Source organism: Mastigoproctus giganteus, chromosome 2 (assembly GCF_048544385.1).
Source record: "Mastigoproctus giganteus isolate SK-2022 chromosome 2, ASM4854438v1, whole genome shotgun sequence".
In the NCBI taxonomy this organism is placed as follows: domain Eukaryota; kingdom Metazoa; phylum Arthropoda; class Arachnida; order Uropygi; family Thelyphonidae; genus Mastigoproctus; species Mastigoproctus giganteus.
Window position 1 is genome coordinate 78137094 of NC_143576.1, and position 18041 is coordinate 78155134.

The following is an 18041-nucleotide window of genomic DNA, read 5'->3' on the forward strand; positions in this document are numbered from 1 at the left end:
AGAAGCTAATAGCCTATACAAATTCAAGGTGCTGAGCTGGACAGGCATTTGGAACGAATGGAGGGGTGAAATGGGAGCATTTTTTTTTTTTTTTTTTTGACTGATGCTGCATAAGCTTGCTTTCTTGCATTGTGTGCCTATGCTAATGCTAATAGTTGTTTTCCCTAAAGATTCAGTTGTAAAAATCGCAGTAAGAAATTCAAGGCTTTGTCATTTAGGAGTATCAGCATTATGTAACATATGCCATATAGTCCTGCTAGAGGAATTACTTAGTGATTCCTTTAGTTCTCCTTCTGTAAAGGGTTTACTATATGGATAGGTAGTGGTGGTAGCAAAATTAACTACATTTCGATTTTACACATAACAGGGATGTGATCACTGTTGTGCAGATCACACAACGCTCACCACTCCATAATTGGATAGATATAGGGAGATCATGTTGAGGGGTCAGAGAAGAGGCAGTATCTGTTGGGAAAGAGGTGTGGGTATGTGATCTTGTGTTTAACAGAATAAGTTGGTAAACATCAAGTAATGATTCTATTAAGCAACCCCTAGTATCCATATAAAGAGATCCCCATAACTGATGATTGCTATTCATATTTTCCAAGAAACAAAGTGGAGGTCTAAGTTAGCTATTATATGATCAAGATCAATACAGTAAACCCTCATTAATCCAGACCCCTGTAATCCATACAGCTCTAAAAAAATTTTAAAGTGTAAAAATCAAACGATGATCGGGCTCAAAGTTCATATGTATTGTGTCCGAGGTCATTGGGCCGTGATGACTCACGCTGCACAAACAACCTGGTTCCCGGCTGCGGTTCAGACATCACAGCCCAATGACCTCGGACACAATACAAAGGGTACTAGGAAAGTTTTGCAATATGACGCAACAATGAATCACAGGAAGCTGTTTGTTGCTGCATGTTGAGACATGTTCATACGTGCATAGTAGCCGCCGCGCCAAGTCGATGGGCTCAGTTATTCATTAGTAGTGAGAGTGTAAAGTGCTTGCGATGGCATCGTGGTCACGAAACGAGATAAGGACAGTTTTGCGGTATAATTTCGTGCGTGGTTTAACCATAGACCAGTGCTTAGAAGAAATGACTCTTGCACTAGATGATGATTGTCCACATCGTACAACGATATTCAGGTGGTATAGAGAATTCCAAAGGGGAAATTTCACTCTGGAGGATTCTGAGAGGCCGGGAAGGCCACGAACGTCAGTTACGGAGGAAAACGTTACTGCTGTGAGGAAAATGCTTGACGAAAACAGTCGAGTGACCTACCAACAGATGGAGGATACTTTGGGCCTAAATGCACCAGCAATTCATTCGATTCTGCAAGATCATTTGCATGTGAAGAAACTTTGTTCTCTCTGGGTGCCGCATCAACTGACTGAAGAGCAGATGACACGACGTGTGACTTGGTGCCGGGAGATGTTAAAAAAGTTTGATAAGGGACAATCTCGGTATGTGAACAACATCGTGACAGGTGACGAGACTTGGCTGTACTATTACGATCTGCCGACCAAGGCTCAAAACAAAGTTTGGGTCTTTGATGATGACGACACACCCGTAATTGTCAGAAAATCCCGATCTGTAAAGAAGAAAATGATAGCTGTATTTTTCAAATCGAGTGGAATTGTGGAACGTGTCGTTTTGGACACGCAGAAGACAGTCACAGCTAAGTGGTATACTGAACAATGCCTGCCTAAAGTCATTGGATCTATGAAGAACCTGTGGCCAAAGTCAAGAATGGACACCTGGTACCTCCATCACGATAATGCTCCAGCTGACCGCACCAAAGCCTGCACCGAATATTTGACCACGACAGGACTGAAACTTCTTGAGCACCCTCCCTACAGTCCAGACCTTGCTCCCTGCGACTTTGCACTGTTCCCGCATGTGAAAATGAAGCTAAAAGGGAGGCGGTTTTCCAGTGATGAGGACCTTCTACGGGCTTGGGACAACGAGTGTGCTTTACTCCCTAGTGAAACTTGGCAGAACTGGTTTAAAGATTGGTTTCGGAGGATGGAGAGGTGTATTGAATGTAGAGGAAATTACTTTGAAAAAATTAAATAAACAAAGCTGTATTGCAAAACTTTCCTAGTACCCTTTGTACATATGACCTTTGAGCCCGATCATCGTTTGATTTTTGCACTTTAAAATTTTTTTAGAGCTGTACGGATTACAGGGGTCTGTTTACAGTGATCCAAATAACAATGCATACTGCTACTACAACTAAGGTGGTCTGAAGAGATACAAATCTAAAAGATCCCTTTTAGACCTGTATCTCTTCAGACATCCAATAATAGCAACTCCTCTGTGATGCTGTTGGGTTTTAGGAGAATTGGCAACTATGGCCATGTTGCTCAGTGTACATTGTCTGTAAATTGCGGGTATTCAGAGGTCTGTTTGCTGGACGAAAAACCAGAGTTTCCAGGGGGGGGGGGACCATGCTACCCTCGCTTGAGATTGACTAACTCAGCCACGTTGTGAAAAAGACTCAAAAATTCCTCCCATCATTGATGGGATTTGAGCTCAGGTCTTTTACACCCAGTGTGAGGACGGTGGCAATTCTTCCAACTGTGCTACCCATCAGGTTGCTAGCCCCATCCCAAGATGGTAGGAGAATTGTCCATGTGGTGTTGGGTTAGTGAAAAAGAAAATAAAATGAGGGCCCTCCGTGATATGATAACTCTGTTCTTCTGCTGCATCTATAAATGGTGTAATTCCAAACTTTGGAAGAAACTTGATAGTTTGACTAAGTTTCTTTGAAAGCATATCCCTACAGGGTCAAATTATTCTATTAAATCTTCCAGTTCTCTATTGCTGTGCAATCTTCTACAATTCCATTGTATAAAGGTGTGCATTATTTCGTGGTGATTGATCTGACTGCTTTTTTAGAGGAAGTTGCTACATGTCAGTCCTGTTTATTTATTTTTTTTTGGGAAGACAGGGGTGGCCATCATGTGTCATCTTGTGCAGTGATCATCAGCATTGTATCATTTTGATCTGTTTGATTATCTATTTCCATATTGATGGAGTGTGATTTTTCCTATCATTAGTGACTGCATGCTTTGTTTCAGTTGGTTCCTGTAATACTGGCTCTTTGTCAGGGTGTTTGTTTTCTCATGAACTGCATTTGACGAAATAACTTCTTCATCGAAGAGAGCACTGATTTGACCCATGTTGTAACAGAAACTTTCGAGAAACTGAGACATCTGTGTGCCTAGAAGCTATTCTGCATTTGAGAGCAGTTGCATATAAGCATGAAGGTATACTTGAGATTTGTTTTTTGCTTCAGGATATGTCACTTTGAATTTTTTTAAACAAGTTTCCATAGCTCAAATGTCTTAGGAAAGGCCAGATGATTTCCTTTACAATTTGACAGTGGTAGTAGTTTATTTGGTTACATTCTTTGGATCCACAGTGAGGGCAGATTATATTTCCTTGCCATGTTGCTTGTAAATGGCCATGTTTTTTACATTTATAACACCTGATTGGATTTGGTATGTACAGAGAGATTTGCAATATCCTACTTTAACTGTTCGTGGTAGAATTGGGGTGCTGAAAGTGAGTATGGATTTTACAGATAATTTGTGTAGGAACAAGATTGCCATCTTTTTTGTCATAATGCATTTTGCCTGTATAACTTGCTGGTTTCTCAGTTCTTGTATTATTTCTTCCCCTGAGACAGTTAATTCATCCCACTCTGTTATTACTCCCTTGGAAGTCCATCAAAAGCCATCTGTTTTGGTAACTGTTCTCACTATCTTCAATTAGATGATTTTTCTACCAGAATGGTATCAAATTGGAGTCTTAACCATTTTGGGATAACCAGCAAATGCATTATCAAGTAGGATGGGAACAGAATCCTCTATCAGTTGAGAAGTCTCATGGCCTTTGTTGTTAGTTTGCAAATTACAGCATGCTGGCCCTATTGGTGGAGATACTGAAGTTCATTTTAACTCCTTTTGGCCCTAAGGGTTGATTTTTCGCTCAGGTTGCAGGTCCATTCCCAAGAAGGCAGCAGAAATGTCCATGTAGTGTTGGGTTAGTGAAAAAGAAAATAAAAAGAAAAGATCATTTTCTTTCCTGACTAGACTCATTACTTGTATGGCTGAAGTTTATTTAACTTTATAACCTAAAAGAACGTTTTAACAAAACAGAAGATGATTCCTTTCTAGGAAAACACCGAAAATTTCTTTAGAAGACACTCACAGTTCACTTGGTGACTAAGGCCTTCATCCCCAAACTGGTAGTTTATCAACCTAATACTACTTTGATAGCATCAGCAAATATTCTTGCATATTTTTGATTAAGTGTATCCCATCCCTGTAAAAAGTCTCTCCTGTTAATAAGCACAGACCATGCTGAAAAAAATTCTATCCTATGAGCCTTGAACAATCTCTCTGGACTGAACTGATTGACAAGGATCTCATCATTACTTCCTTCTATCATCTGAGCAAAATTCCAAATTCTTTCAAATTTAATCTTGATACAGCCTTTTCTCAACATTGCCCTATATATATATATATATCAGAGAAAATCCCGAGATCACTTATTCTTAATATCATTTATGCCAATGTGTGCCACAGTATCACCATTTCTGCCCTTAAAAAATAATTGTTTTACATCATTAGCTTTTCCCTTGTAGATATATTTCAGTCCTATTCCATATAAACTTTTTGCACAATATATTTCCTGTTTCCTTGACAATATAGTCACTAACAATTGCAACTACCTATACTGTTTGAAGCATGAGTTGAGTATAGGGGCTCACATCTGGTGAGTATGGGCTTAGCATGCTCAGGGTCTTCAGCTGGATATCATCATTCTTTTCTTTCTTGGTGATTCCCTTCTACTTCTGACTCTCTCTCTCTCTCTCTCTAAGGGTAATTCAGAATTTTTTTTTTTTTTTTGGCTGGTGCAGCATAAGCCTCAGGCTTCCTTGCATCATATGGCTAATAAAAAAAAAAATAAAAAAAATAATAATAAGTTGTAGCATTCGGCTTGTCAGAGACCATGCTGAAAAAAGTTTGCTTGATGGGACAATCATTTAATTCCTTTAGGGGCATTAGCCCTTTTCTTCAAGCTTTCATATTTGTTCACCAGAATTTTCATTTAATTTCCCCACACTCTGCATAGAAAACACACAAAGACCTTCTAGCTATATCACATCTTATTACAGACAGCTCTACAAGCAAGCTGCACAGCATACCATAAACCTCTGTTTTCTCTGAAAATCAATAAACTGCTAATGGCAGTTTATCCTCCACCCCCGAGCCAAAGCATTCCTACTACTCTGTGCTCTAGTGCAAGGCATGATTTTAGTTTAAATTAAAAATGCCACCTAAACTAAGAAATATACAAGTATAACAATAATTTCACAGTATTCCTAGGTTATGTGACAGCCATTACTATGCTTAAGTAATAAAATAGTCTACTGTATGTAGCAGAGTTCAAATAATGGCTCTAACTAGTACAAAGACTTCTAACAGTCAACCAACCAATTGCACAAAAGCAAGAGAAATTTATGGACTAAAATAAATGAGTTAATACTTTGAATTATGTACAACAAGGGATTTTAAAATAAGTATATATATATTTTTTAAATTACAAAAAATAAAATAGCTAAAGCTATATGGTCTAGTTAATATTTGTAAAAGGCATTGGACTACCTTGTCCTTTGCTTTTTTTTTTTTTTTCCCTGCAGAATTTAAACTACATAAACATTGCTGTAGTCTGATGTTTCGTAGAAGAACAAACTAACTTTCTGGTGACGTAGCTTAATTTTGCATAATGATCTTGATCTTAAATAAGCAACAAGGAACTGCTCAGCTACGTAATTATAGCCTCATACAACATCATAAAGAATGACACACGATCATGGTTCTGTAGATTTTGGTCTCCATAAGTTTCTTCACAAAGATACGGTAATTTCATCACATTTACCATTTTCTTTATTGTGAAATAATGTTAAAAAAGTTGCAATCGAAACTTAGGATTGAAATATGATATTCTAATTAATATCATAGTGAGTTGTTTACATTTAGTTTAAATGAATATAAAGTTATCTTCCCATTCAATTTCTACTTTATGCCATAAACTAACAAAGTTATAAATGTGTTAATGTAGAGTACTCCAGTTCTTTTCAGAAACAAGCAATTGCTAAATGCTCTTTTTTCCATCAGAAAAATTTGCACTTTGTTATGTTAATATTAAATAAAATTCAACAATGGATTTTCTGAAATATTTAAAAATTGAGGTACACTGAGTTGTGTAAAATAAAAAAGTCTGCAAAGTAAAATAATGTAAAGTTTTAACTTTAGAAGAAAATCAAGTTATACAACTCAATGTTATTGCAGGAAAAACTTGATCGATCTATTTTTCCTCACAGCTGCTCCTGTTAGGAAACCTGCATTTCAGAAATGTTTACCCCTGGAAATGAATATATGATTACATTCCAGATAAAGCTATCAGGCCCCCCCCCCCATGTGTCCAGATCACGAACACTTAAGCAATTTCACAGTATTTTAATTATAGCTAACACTATCCCGTAGATGATGACAAAATCAGTTCATGTACATTTTATTCATGTTAAGCTGTACACTTTGCTACTCTAAAAGATTTGATTTCATAGTATAGGGTCACATACTTTTATTTACACAAATTTATGTTGCAACTAATATACGGAATACAATAGTTGGTTTCCTCTTGGAGGTAGATATTTAAATTAGCACGTCTCTAATATTTTTTTCTAGTTGAGGCAAAGCCGGGAACCAACTACAAATCTACAGTAGGTAAATCTCAAATAAGTACAACTGTTTATAAAAATTTAATCAAGCAAATGTAGTACAAAAGAGGATCAGCAGCAGGCTTTCCTCTCAGAGATACAGTACATTTACATTTTCCAGTTTCTAGAGTGAAATCAACAGTTCTTTTTTATATACAAAGTTTTTTTTTTAGGTGAATAAGCATACATCAGTAAATAACCTATTGTCTTCACCATGTCTGTTTGCATGTAATAATTCCACTCTTATTGCATGGATTTTCATAAATTTTATATTTGGCTCTTTTAGAAAGATTTGTCAAGCCTCCCCAAATTTAATAAGAGCTGAAGCAGTTTTTACTTTTAGTTCATCTGCCAGTCCACATGACATAACTCAACTCCCAATGGATGGATTTTGATGAAATTTTATATTTAGCTTTTGTAGAATGATTTGTTAAGCATTCCCAAATTTTGTTGAAATCAGAACAATAGAAATCCAGCAATTATTATTTCTTACTTTCATGCATATCAAAAACCCTATCCACATACCATATATTGTAGCTGAAGTACTGGATATAATAGTTTTTTTTTTTTTTTTGTTTATTACCTTGGGATAGCCACATAAAGCCAGAGTGGTTTGCAAGATAAAGAGAATACAAGAACATCACCATATTTAGTAGTCATATGCCTTGAACCACAGTCACTCAAAGAAACATGTGTACTTATGTACACATGTTGGAACACTCGACTAAGGTGACCTAAAATGTTCTTTATATTCCAGCAAGACCCAAGAGTTTACAATTAATCATTTCAACAATGAATTGAATCATTAACTGTATTTAGCAATCACACCGGCTCGAACCACAGCTCATTAAAATGTGCATGCGACTGCACTTGCCTACACCAAGCCTAAAAAAAAAAGTTTGTTAAAAGGACAAATAAATAGGCAATGTAGCAGATGTGTAGAAATGAAATATTATTGGTTTGCACATAACAGTTGATGCCTTTCCTTTTTTTTTTTTTTGTTCATGAATTTGCACTGCACACATTAACTAACTTGCTATATCTGCATAAGGAGACATTTAACTTCTTGAACTTTATCTTCTATCAAAACCACTGACTTGTGGGGTTATGTTTGTTTGTTATTTGGTTTTGAGGAGCATTAGCAACTAAGGCCACATTGCTCCGGGATATGCGATGGCCATTCCCTGACCTTTCTGCATCCTCCGTATTTGGTGGTGACGGGCTCGAACCCCGGTCTAATCAAAAAGCGTGCTACGCACTGCTGCTCCTTCCCACCTGGCTACGGAGGCACCCCCACTTGTGGTTATGCTTACAGTCATTCCCACAAATTGTAATCTAATAAACACCGACAAGACAATAAATACTTGTCTTGTTTGATACAGGGCAGTTTGGATATCAATCACTGAATGTCTCAACATTATAAAAATGATTTGGATGCAAAGTTATGTTCCAAAATGGATATCAATTACTGAATGTCTCAACATTATAAAAATGATTTGGATGCAAAGTTATGTTCCAAAATGGATATCAATTACTGAATGTCTCTTGACATTACAAAAATGATTTGGATGCAAAGTTATATTGCAAAATGGATGAAATCTTTGAGAAAAAACATATTACACACCAGACTAATAAGCATTACACTGCTCCTTAAACACTAATGCTATTGCAATAAAATTGTCTTCTGCCATATCTTAAAAAAAAAAAAAAGCACATGATGTTCAATGACATCATGTGCTTTGTTGCCTAGGTATACACTGAAGACCAATGGATATTCAAATAAAGAATAATTCTAAATAAATCACAATTTTTTTTTAAGTTGTTAAATGGCCACCATCCTCTATGAATTTTGAGTTTTCAGATAACCAATATTTTACACAGGAAACAAAAAGAAAAAATTCTTATTGTAGTTAAATGAGATGTGTAAAGATTTTATCTGCATTCTAATAGTTAAATTTTTCAAAATAACAATCCAAAAATTCATATATTTAAAAATTTTAATTTACCTGATATCAGAAAAGGTAGGAAAGAGTTCACTGTCATAACAAAAACGCTTCTTGAAAAATTCTCTGATACACTGAACATCTCGGTCAAAGTACCTACAAAAAATATATTGTGAAGTTCATGAAAGTGTTTGTCACGTAAATTGAAATAAGTGACAGACATGATTAATAACTGATTATGGAATCAAAAACAGCAAAAAATTTAAAAAGTAAATTACAGCAAAGGGATTCAAACTGATTTTTTTATCAAACCTACAACTTACGTCATGCTATGTTTTTTGCCACTTGGCTATTCTCTCTCTCTCTCTCTCTATAAATACATAATTGACCTGTTCCATTGTGACCTGTTCACTGTACCCAAAACATCACGAAGTTGAGAGACAACCTTAAAACTGCTCAACTATCAGTGAGCTAAGAGGACTAGCAGACCTAGGATTGAGATTGATAGGTTAGAGGAGGTGTATACAGCAGATCGGAGACTGTATTTCAATGCTATTTACAAAGAAAAAAGGACTGCTCAGGATATGTTTGTTCATTCTTCCTTAAAGGATGATCCTTGGGGATTACCCTAAAAATTGGTCATGGATAAGATTCATCCTGGTGACTTGTATTCATCAATTTTTTCTGGTGATGGTTTGGAGACCCTGGATTGGAGTGAATCCATTAATGTTCTTCTTGATAATATTATTCAACAAGATAGGTGGTAGATGACTCTCATCGACCGGTGCAATACCACCACTTTGCTTATTGGAGGCTTGAAGTGGTGAAACCCATGTTTAGTCTCTAGAGCAAAGTTTCTGGCATTCCCTCCATACTTCTCTTTCAACCCATGCACGGTACTAAGTACTATAGGTTTTGATACCTTTCGTGTTTGGGGTTTCCATAAAAAAAAAAAAAAAAAAAGATGTTCCAGTTCCTGAGGGGATGGAACAGTCCACAATGCAGTTTGAACATCTTGACTTTTCTTGGTTCGTGTTAGGAGGATCCTTTCGATTGCACTGAGATTGAAAACACTATAATGGCCATGAAAGACGGAAAGTGTCCTAGTCAGGACTTACTTGAGGTGGCAGTTCTTAAGTGGGTTTGTCCCCGAATTATACTAAATTTGCTAAACAAATGCCAGTGTGAGGGGGTTTTTCCTAAATCCTGGAAGCACGCATGTTTGAAGCTTTTGCTTAAAAGTTTTGATAAACATACAAATGATCTATCTTCTTATAGACCCATTTCTCTGCTTCCAATTAATGCAAAAGTGTTGGAAAAATTGTTTCTCAGTTTCAAAATTATTATCATTCTAAAAATCTACATGCAAATACACAGTTTAGTTTCACTTGTGGAAAATATACTGTAGATGCCATTTGTTGGTTCTGGATTAATAGAATCCAGATAGAATTTAAATGTTTTCTTGGCCTCTTCATGGACTTCAAAGGGGCCTTTGACATTTTATGGTGGCAAAGTGTTCTGGCGAGATTCCAGGAGGCTGGGGTTTCGTCTCCTATTTACTGCCTTATAGTGGATTACTTCTCTGACTGTTCTATTTCTACTGCTTCTGGTTTCTGTTTGGTCTCTAGATCTGTTACTATCAGCTGCCCTCAGGGATCCGTTCTTCACCCCATGTGCTGGAGCGTGGTCCTTGATGGTTGGCTCTCTGTGGACCATGACAACATCGTTCAGGTCACTTATGCCGATGACCTGGTTGTTTTGATTTCTGGTGACTCCAGATTGGAGTTGGAATGCAGAGCTAATGAGTTTCTTGATGATTTAAATTCCTGGTGAAGGATGCACAAATTAAAAATATCTATTAGTATTAGCAAGACTAAGCAGATGTTATTAAAGGGACACTTAAATATTAACAGACCCCCTGCTATAAGATTTCATTGGAATTCAATCAAAACTGCAAAATCTTATAAATACCTTGGTTTATTTTTGGATGATTGTATTAACTTTATTGGGCATGTCAAATATGTTTTACAGAAAATTAAAATTCTGACTAGCAAGATCATCAGAATTATTAGGACTGTGTGGGGTATTAAATCCTACACACTTAAAATGCATTATTCAATTATTTTTATACCCATTGTTTGTTATGCTGCTGGAGCTTGGGCCTCCAGGGTTAATCATTGTATGTTCAAAAAATATCATGCTCAAACGCAGCGTTTTTCTTTGCTGGCTGTAAGCGATTATGTAGAACATATCTACCACTGCACTGCAAGTCCTATGTCACAGAATTTCCATTCAGTTTGAAGTAATTTGGCAATATTTACTATATCATCATCGGAAAGCTCTCCCTGCTAGTGTGGGCGATTATACTTATAATTTGGAGCTGCAGGAGAAAGAGGATATTAAAATACAGTTGTACTCCTGTATCCGCTGATTCATTTACACGCGGTTAACCACAGAAAAAAAAAAATTAAAAAACTTAACATGTACTACTCACATGTCCAATACAATGCTTCCCTTTATTTTTTACGTCATGTATGGTTTGGTCGCCATCATTATAATGGTTCTTTAGAGGTTTAACAGATGCACTGTTTTCAAACTGTTGAATAATAATTTCAAGTTTTTGTTTAATTTGAAAGCACAACTCTTGCAGGCGCCTCCGTAGCCAGGTGGGAAGGAGCAGCAGTGCGTAGCACACGCTTCTTGATTAGACCGGGGTTCGAGCCCGTCACCACCAAATACGGAGGATGCGGAAAGGTCACGAAATGACCACCGCATATCCCCGAGCAATATGGCCTTAGTTGCTAATGCTCCAAAAAACAAACAAACAAGTTCAACAACAAGTTCAAACAACTCTTGCGTTTCCCCATCATTTTCACAATTTCTAAACAAAAAAAAAAAAAAAAAAGAAAAAGAAAGAAAGTTACTATAAAAAAAAAAAAAATTCCGACAACCCTGACATAAATAATGAAACAAAATTTGTCCTTTTGCAGTGCGATGGAACACAACAATCAATGTGACTCTGAATATGAAATTCAGAGACCACTTCCTGTGGTCTCTGAATATGAAAACCAGCTTGCCTGGTTTAATCCAGGTCTTTTTTGTAACCTTCCTAATTACAGGTCATGGGAGCCTGAATTATAAATTATATTCATTGGGTTTGGCTAACTCTCCTCAGTGTCAATTGTGGTTGCTTCTGAAATGGTGGAGCACCTAATTTTTGACTGTATAACTTATTCTGATATTAGGAATGAATTGCAATTGTTAACAAGTATTTACATGGCTGATTATTTCTGACTTCACAGAGAAATTGTTCAAGCACAGTAAATCAATAATAACTAAACCTAACTTATTGACAATTAGCACATCGGTGTAATGACATTTTGTTTTTCACTATGTGCCTATTGCAACTATGTGTACTGTTTTGGTGTAGAACTTTCTGTTCTGCAGGTTTGTTGAAATGATTGAGCTTTGTTACATATGACTAGCATCTAGATTGCAGGCTTGGTTGTGGAGTTGGATGTTGGTGATATTCACTTCGCTGAGTGTTAATCATACTTGCATAAATGTAAATAGTTTTATGTATTTGGTATGTACAGTTTTTTATTTTATTTTTTATGGCTAATTGGTGTACTGGTAAGCTAGTTTGGCCCTGCTGGGTTAATGGTATTGCTTTGTTTTGACAAAAACTTAAGTGTGATATGATGCTTATGTAAATAATTATTTGATGGTTTCTCTGTCTTGCACTTTAAACTTTCTTTTCTAACTTCTTCATTTTCGGGGATATCTGCTTCCCCCCATCTCCCTAACTAAACCTTCTATTCCTATCTTCATTTCAGTTCAAAATTCAAGGCTCCTAGGCTTGCCTGATAGCCCCATTAAGTGTCTCTGGTAGAATTTGGACCTGGTGTCCCCTGGCTGTGAAGTGGTCAGGTGCCGGCACTCAACACAACACACATACTTAGACACCTACATATGTACACTTGCCGGGCTTGGCCTTTTGCCTTTTCAGATGCTACAGTGGTATAAAGGAGAAACCTGAAGACTGCAATTAAACAAATACACCTTGACCTTGTAGTACCCATTACTAATTAAAATATATACCATTTCAAAAATAGTATTATCATATTTATGAAACAATTCCAAATTAAGACTACATAAGACATTAATAAGCTCAGTGAACACAATTTTTTAACAACCTGTCACATGCAGCATTGACAGAGCCTCAATTTTAAATACAGGGTATTCAAAAGAAGACGAACACACAAGGCTAATTTTTTTTATCTATTCAAAATAAACTGGCAGTCTGTTAGATAGTTTACTATCTAGCATGCTGGCTGTTAGATAGTTCACTCGACTAAACCTATTCATAACTCTCTGGAAGACACCTGAGTTGGCTAGTTGTTGGAAGGAATCCCAAGTAGTGTGTATGCAGAGTGAAAACTGTTGAGTACATGTTATGTCAGGAAGCTAGGCATATTCTTGTGTGTATAGCAAGAATGCAATATCTAAAAATTTCATTAATTCATACATGTCCCTCCCACTCTATTTTTACTTTAACTATTAAATGCATCACGTATAGTCAAACTTCTCTGCAAGATCTGTATCTCCCAAAAGCTCTTCCTCATTCACTTCCACCTAGAATTTGCCAAGCCGTACTTACTTTTTCTGACACAATCTCAATTATCAGCTGCCTCAACCACTTATTATCCTGACCACCAATTGCCCTAATTATTCTCTTTATGATTCCCATTTCTTCAAAGGTGGTACAGTCCACTCTAATATTCCCTGTCAATCACTTTGTCATGCAGAATCTCCTCTTTTTGATCTCCTTCAGCTTAAAATTTCTGTATTACCCCTTCTGTCAAATTCACCTGTTGCCTCTATCATTCTTTCAACTTTATTAATCACTTGGAACTTTTTTGACTTCCTTTTCTGAGACTCAACTTTCTCCAATCTAACTTTCTAATAGTGAGGTAATCATTTCTGGTGACTTTCTATGTTCACAACTGAAGCTAGTTTCAGTTGTCTAGCTACATGACCCAGCTGGTCAAGATGCTGAGACTTTTGTAATCACTCATGACCTTACAGAACTTACAGTTACCTCTGTTACTTTTCTAACCAGTTACCTCTGGTTAGTAAATGAACTGTACAGTTCATTTACTAACCAGAATACCAGACAATCTTAACTATGTACCCAAAATTCTTGATCCCTTAAAAGTCGCTGTTAGTGGCCCTCTCAGCATTAGATCACAACTCGGTCTCTTCTCTAATAGCCACTGTCAACCTTGTGTAATTTGGCATGTAAAATGGGATAGTCTACAAGGCTTCTATATCTGTTTTCTTTGGTTGGATTACTGTGTTAAATATAATCCCAATGTTTTTTTCACATCATGTCACTGAAATTATTCTTATAAGGATGAAATCCTTTGTTCCACATTCCACCCTAAAATCTCATCCTTTATCTAAACCTTGGTTTTCCAATATATATGGGCCAAGGCTGTTCAAGATGAGAAAGTAGCATATCACAATTTGTTTATATCCAAATCTCCAGCTGCATTTCTGTTTACAGGCGCCTCTGTAGCCAGGTGGGAAGGAGCAGCAGTGCATAGCACACGCTTCTTGATTAGACTGGGGTTCGAGCCCGTCACCACTAAATACGGAGGATGCGGAAAGGTCAGGGAATGACCACCGCATATACCGGAGCAATATGGCCTTAGTTGCTAATGCTCCTAAAAACCAAATAACAAACAAACAAACAAACATTTCTGTTTACACTAAAGCTCAACAACAACAATTATAAAACAGCCATTAATCATCAATTGAAACTTTATTTTGAACAAGATAAGCATAGAAAACTTGCAAATAACATATACTGATCTCTTGCCAAAACTATACAATACACTCAGTCTTTGTATATACAGATACAGTATATATATATATAAAATGTATTAAAAGAAACAAAGTTCAGTCTTGTTGGCTGTATAGAAAGAAAGCAATAGACAAGGGTAGAATATTGTGTAAACAGCAAATAACCTCAAATAACCTTGTGTGATCAAAACCTGCTAATTTTGGGGTGACTGAAGTAGACATTTTACTCTTTCTTGTCACTGTTTAATTCACTCTCTAAAAACCATGAGATAAACGCTATTTATACGAACGGTTCCTCCCGCTGCATCAGTCACTTATAGAACGTCATTGACATTTTTTTTTTTTATGAAAACCCCAAACACGAAAGGTATCAAAACCTATAGTACTTAGTACCGTGCATGGGTTGAAGGAGAAGTATGGGGGTGAGGGGGATGCCGGAAACTTTGCTCTAGAGACTAAACATGGGTTTCACCACTTCAAGCCTCCAATAAGAAAAGTAGTGGTATTTCACCGGTTGATGAAAGTCATCTACCACCTATAAAAGCAGGTGGATAAATAGGCAGTTTAGATGTGTCTCTCTGGTTGGCATAGTAATAACTCATTCATATCCCTTGTAGTTTTTCATTTCAGATAAGAAAAAAAAATCTAAGGCACTAAAATGACAACGCTAGCCATAGCTAGACTGTTATATGACAAATTTGTGTATTGTAAAATGAAATATATTGCCCTCTGACAACAATCAGTGTACCCACACACACAAAAAATGTAAAATAAATTCAACATTAGAATAAAGTCAGATTGTGATGTACACACTGTGCATATGTATATTTGGCACTAGTTTTGCTGAATATTTCATGACTATCTTTTATTTGATACTATTTCTATAAGCGTGGCACAGTCAAAACAATACTCGGATGACCAGTCGCTGTGCTGATAAGAATGTGTTACATTTAATTTTAAAAAAAAAATTCTTGTTTATTAATGAAATTCGTTAATTGTCTTGAGAGTGAATGTCTTCCAAATTTAATGGTCCCCTCTCAAGATCAGACCCGAAAGTAGCTGCACTGGAATAGCCACTGAACAGAATCATTGGTTTTTCTGGAGATTGCTTTCAGTTATTTTCTCAAGGGGTTTCTTTCTGAAACTCCTTGAGAAAATAGAGAAATGAAATGTCTCCTGAGTTCCTTATGCAAAAATCTTGGTTAAACACTGTTAACTTGTGAAAATTACCAATGCTTGGGACTGTGCTATAAATGACAGCTAATTTGACATACCTTAGTTAAGAGACCTAACTAAAGAGAACTTAAGCCACAAAGAAGTGCCAAATCTACACTTTACAAGCGACTAAATTTGTAGTAATAAGGGACTTTAGAACCCTCCCTTATGCAAAGAGCATGTGAACTCAATTATTCATACTTACTCTTCTGCATTAGGATGATTTATTGACACCATCTGTGGAAAGTCAATAAGAGTAGCATGGTCCTCTTCATCTAACATAATATTGAATTCATTAAAGTCACCATGGATAAGGCCATAATTAGCCAGTCTGACAAGAAGATTCATCAATTCATCGTACAATGCTGGAATATCTTTCACAGAATGTATCTGACATCTAATAAAAGAAAAACATCTGTTAATAACTGAGTACAATATTTAACTCCAGAAAATGTTTCAAAATGCAAAGTTTCATAAAATTTTTCAAAACTGCAAAAACTTAATTATGATTTTCCGATATTTTATATTCTGCATATGTGCTATCCTACAAAAAAAGTATCCAGACACACATCAGCTTCACACTGACATCAGTACTAATCACTCCAGTAGCATGCCTCTCCCCCACCACCCCAAACGTTAGTGGACTGTGGCCAAAGGTCTACAATCCACCAACAAACAATACACTGCAGCTGGTTACTGTTCTTCAGGAAGAACAGTAACCAACTAAGCCACTAATGTAGGATACATTGGTCTAGCCTTCACCTGATATTCTAGTTTGTCCCATAGAATTCAAATTAGGACTCCGTACTGGCCATTCCGACTTTTGTACATTCATATCTGTGAACCATTCTTGAACAACAGCAGCAGCAGTATGGCATATCTTGCTGAAGCAAACATACATAGGCCCATAGAAGGAAGTGCCACATCACAAGGAGAATAGAACTGTCCAGAATGTTAAGGTAGGCATTGGCAATCATGGTTCACTGCACAACCACCAAAGGTCTTTGAACATACCATGAGAAATGATAAAGCACCATAATTACACCTCCCCACCATCATTGTTGGCAAAAGCACTCTTATAGCAGCTATTCTGTAGGCATCCTCTATACCCACACCCATCCATCTGAATTGGAATAGGCTGCAATGAGAATATATCACCTTATGGAGCTGATTTACACTGCTCTATGGATCAGTCATGGTGTTCAACTGTACCTTCAAGACGAGACTGCTGATTGCTCTGTTGATGTTTGACTTAAGCTCCATTGCCCTCCCATGAAAATCAAGGCTATGAAACTATTACTCCCAGTTTCTACAGACCTCAACCCTTGTTAATGCTTTAAACTCCAGGTTGATGTTTTGCAGGGATGTCTGATGAGATTGTCATACTACCCCTTCAAAGTACTTCCATAGTCTTCCTGTGATTGCTGGACAATTGTCACACTGTTGCACATCCATTTCATAAAAACATCACTGATGTTTAACTTTAGATGATGTATGCTGCTAGCAATTGCATGAATCAACAAAGCCAGCAATGTGACATTTGACAATATCCACCCCTCCAAATCAATCAGCTCAGTTCCATGTGGAATGACAACAAACTTGTGTGGTTTAAGTGCCTACTTCACATACAGCCACTTCCCAACTTACGTAAGGGTTGTGTTCTATGGAACTCTATGTAAGTTGGAATTTCCCTAAATGCTTATGCAGCACTGGCGAATTTGACTGAAGAAAAAAAAAAAAGAAATGTTCAACGAACATGTAAATAGAATTATTTATTCAATTTTTTTTTTTATCTCATATGCAGGAAAAATTACAAAATTTCAAAATTATAAAATTACAAAAAGAGGAGACAGGCATAATGTCAGCAAGTTTTACCTTTCGAGCATCGTTGCCGGAATCAACTTCTCCAGCTGATAAGCATGCAGCTGCAGAAGTTGAGGGCTTTGGAGATTTAGACGGGGTTTTTCCCAACACATCACAAAATTTCTCTGCAGCTGCAGAATCGGCACTGAAAACTTCATTGCATACTTTAATGTTTTGGAAACCAGCACAATGCTTGAACCTGTTAAACCACCCATTGCTTGCCACGAACTTGGCTTGGGATTTTCCATACTTATCCTTAATACCTTCATAAATACTCTTGCTTTTGCTTGAATGGCCATTGGACTTAGAGACACTTGCTTCTGAATCTGATTTTCCATACATATTATTATT

General features: G+C 36.7%; 1 protein-coding gene across 1 annotated transcript in view; it reads right to left on the reverse strand.

Moving 5' to 3' along the window:
* RIOK2 (RIO kinase 2) overlaps positions 1 to 18041 on the reverse strand; it is a 149165-nt gene that overhangs the window by 23837 nt on the left and 107287 nt on the right. Inside the window, exons 7-8 of the mRNA XM_090368538.1 lie at positions 16033 to 16224; positions 8808 to 8900 (exon numbers count right to left, since the gene is read on the reverse strand). Coding sequence (XP_090224664.1) covers positions 8808 to 8900; positions 16033 to 16224 — 285 coding nt within the window. The remainder of the gene's footprint in view (positions 1 to 8807; positions 8901 to 16032; positions 16225 to 18041) is intronic.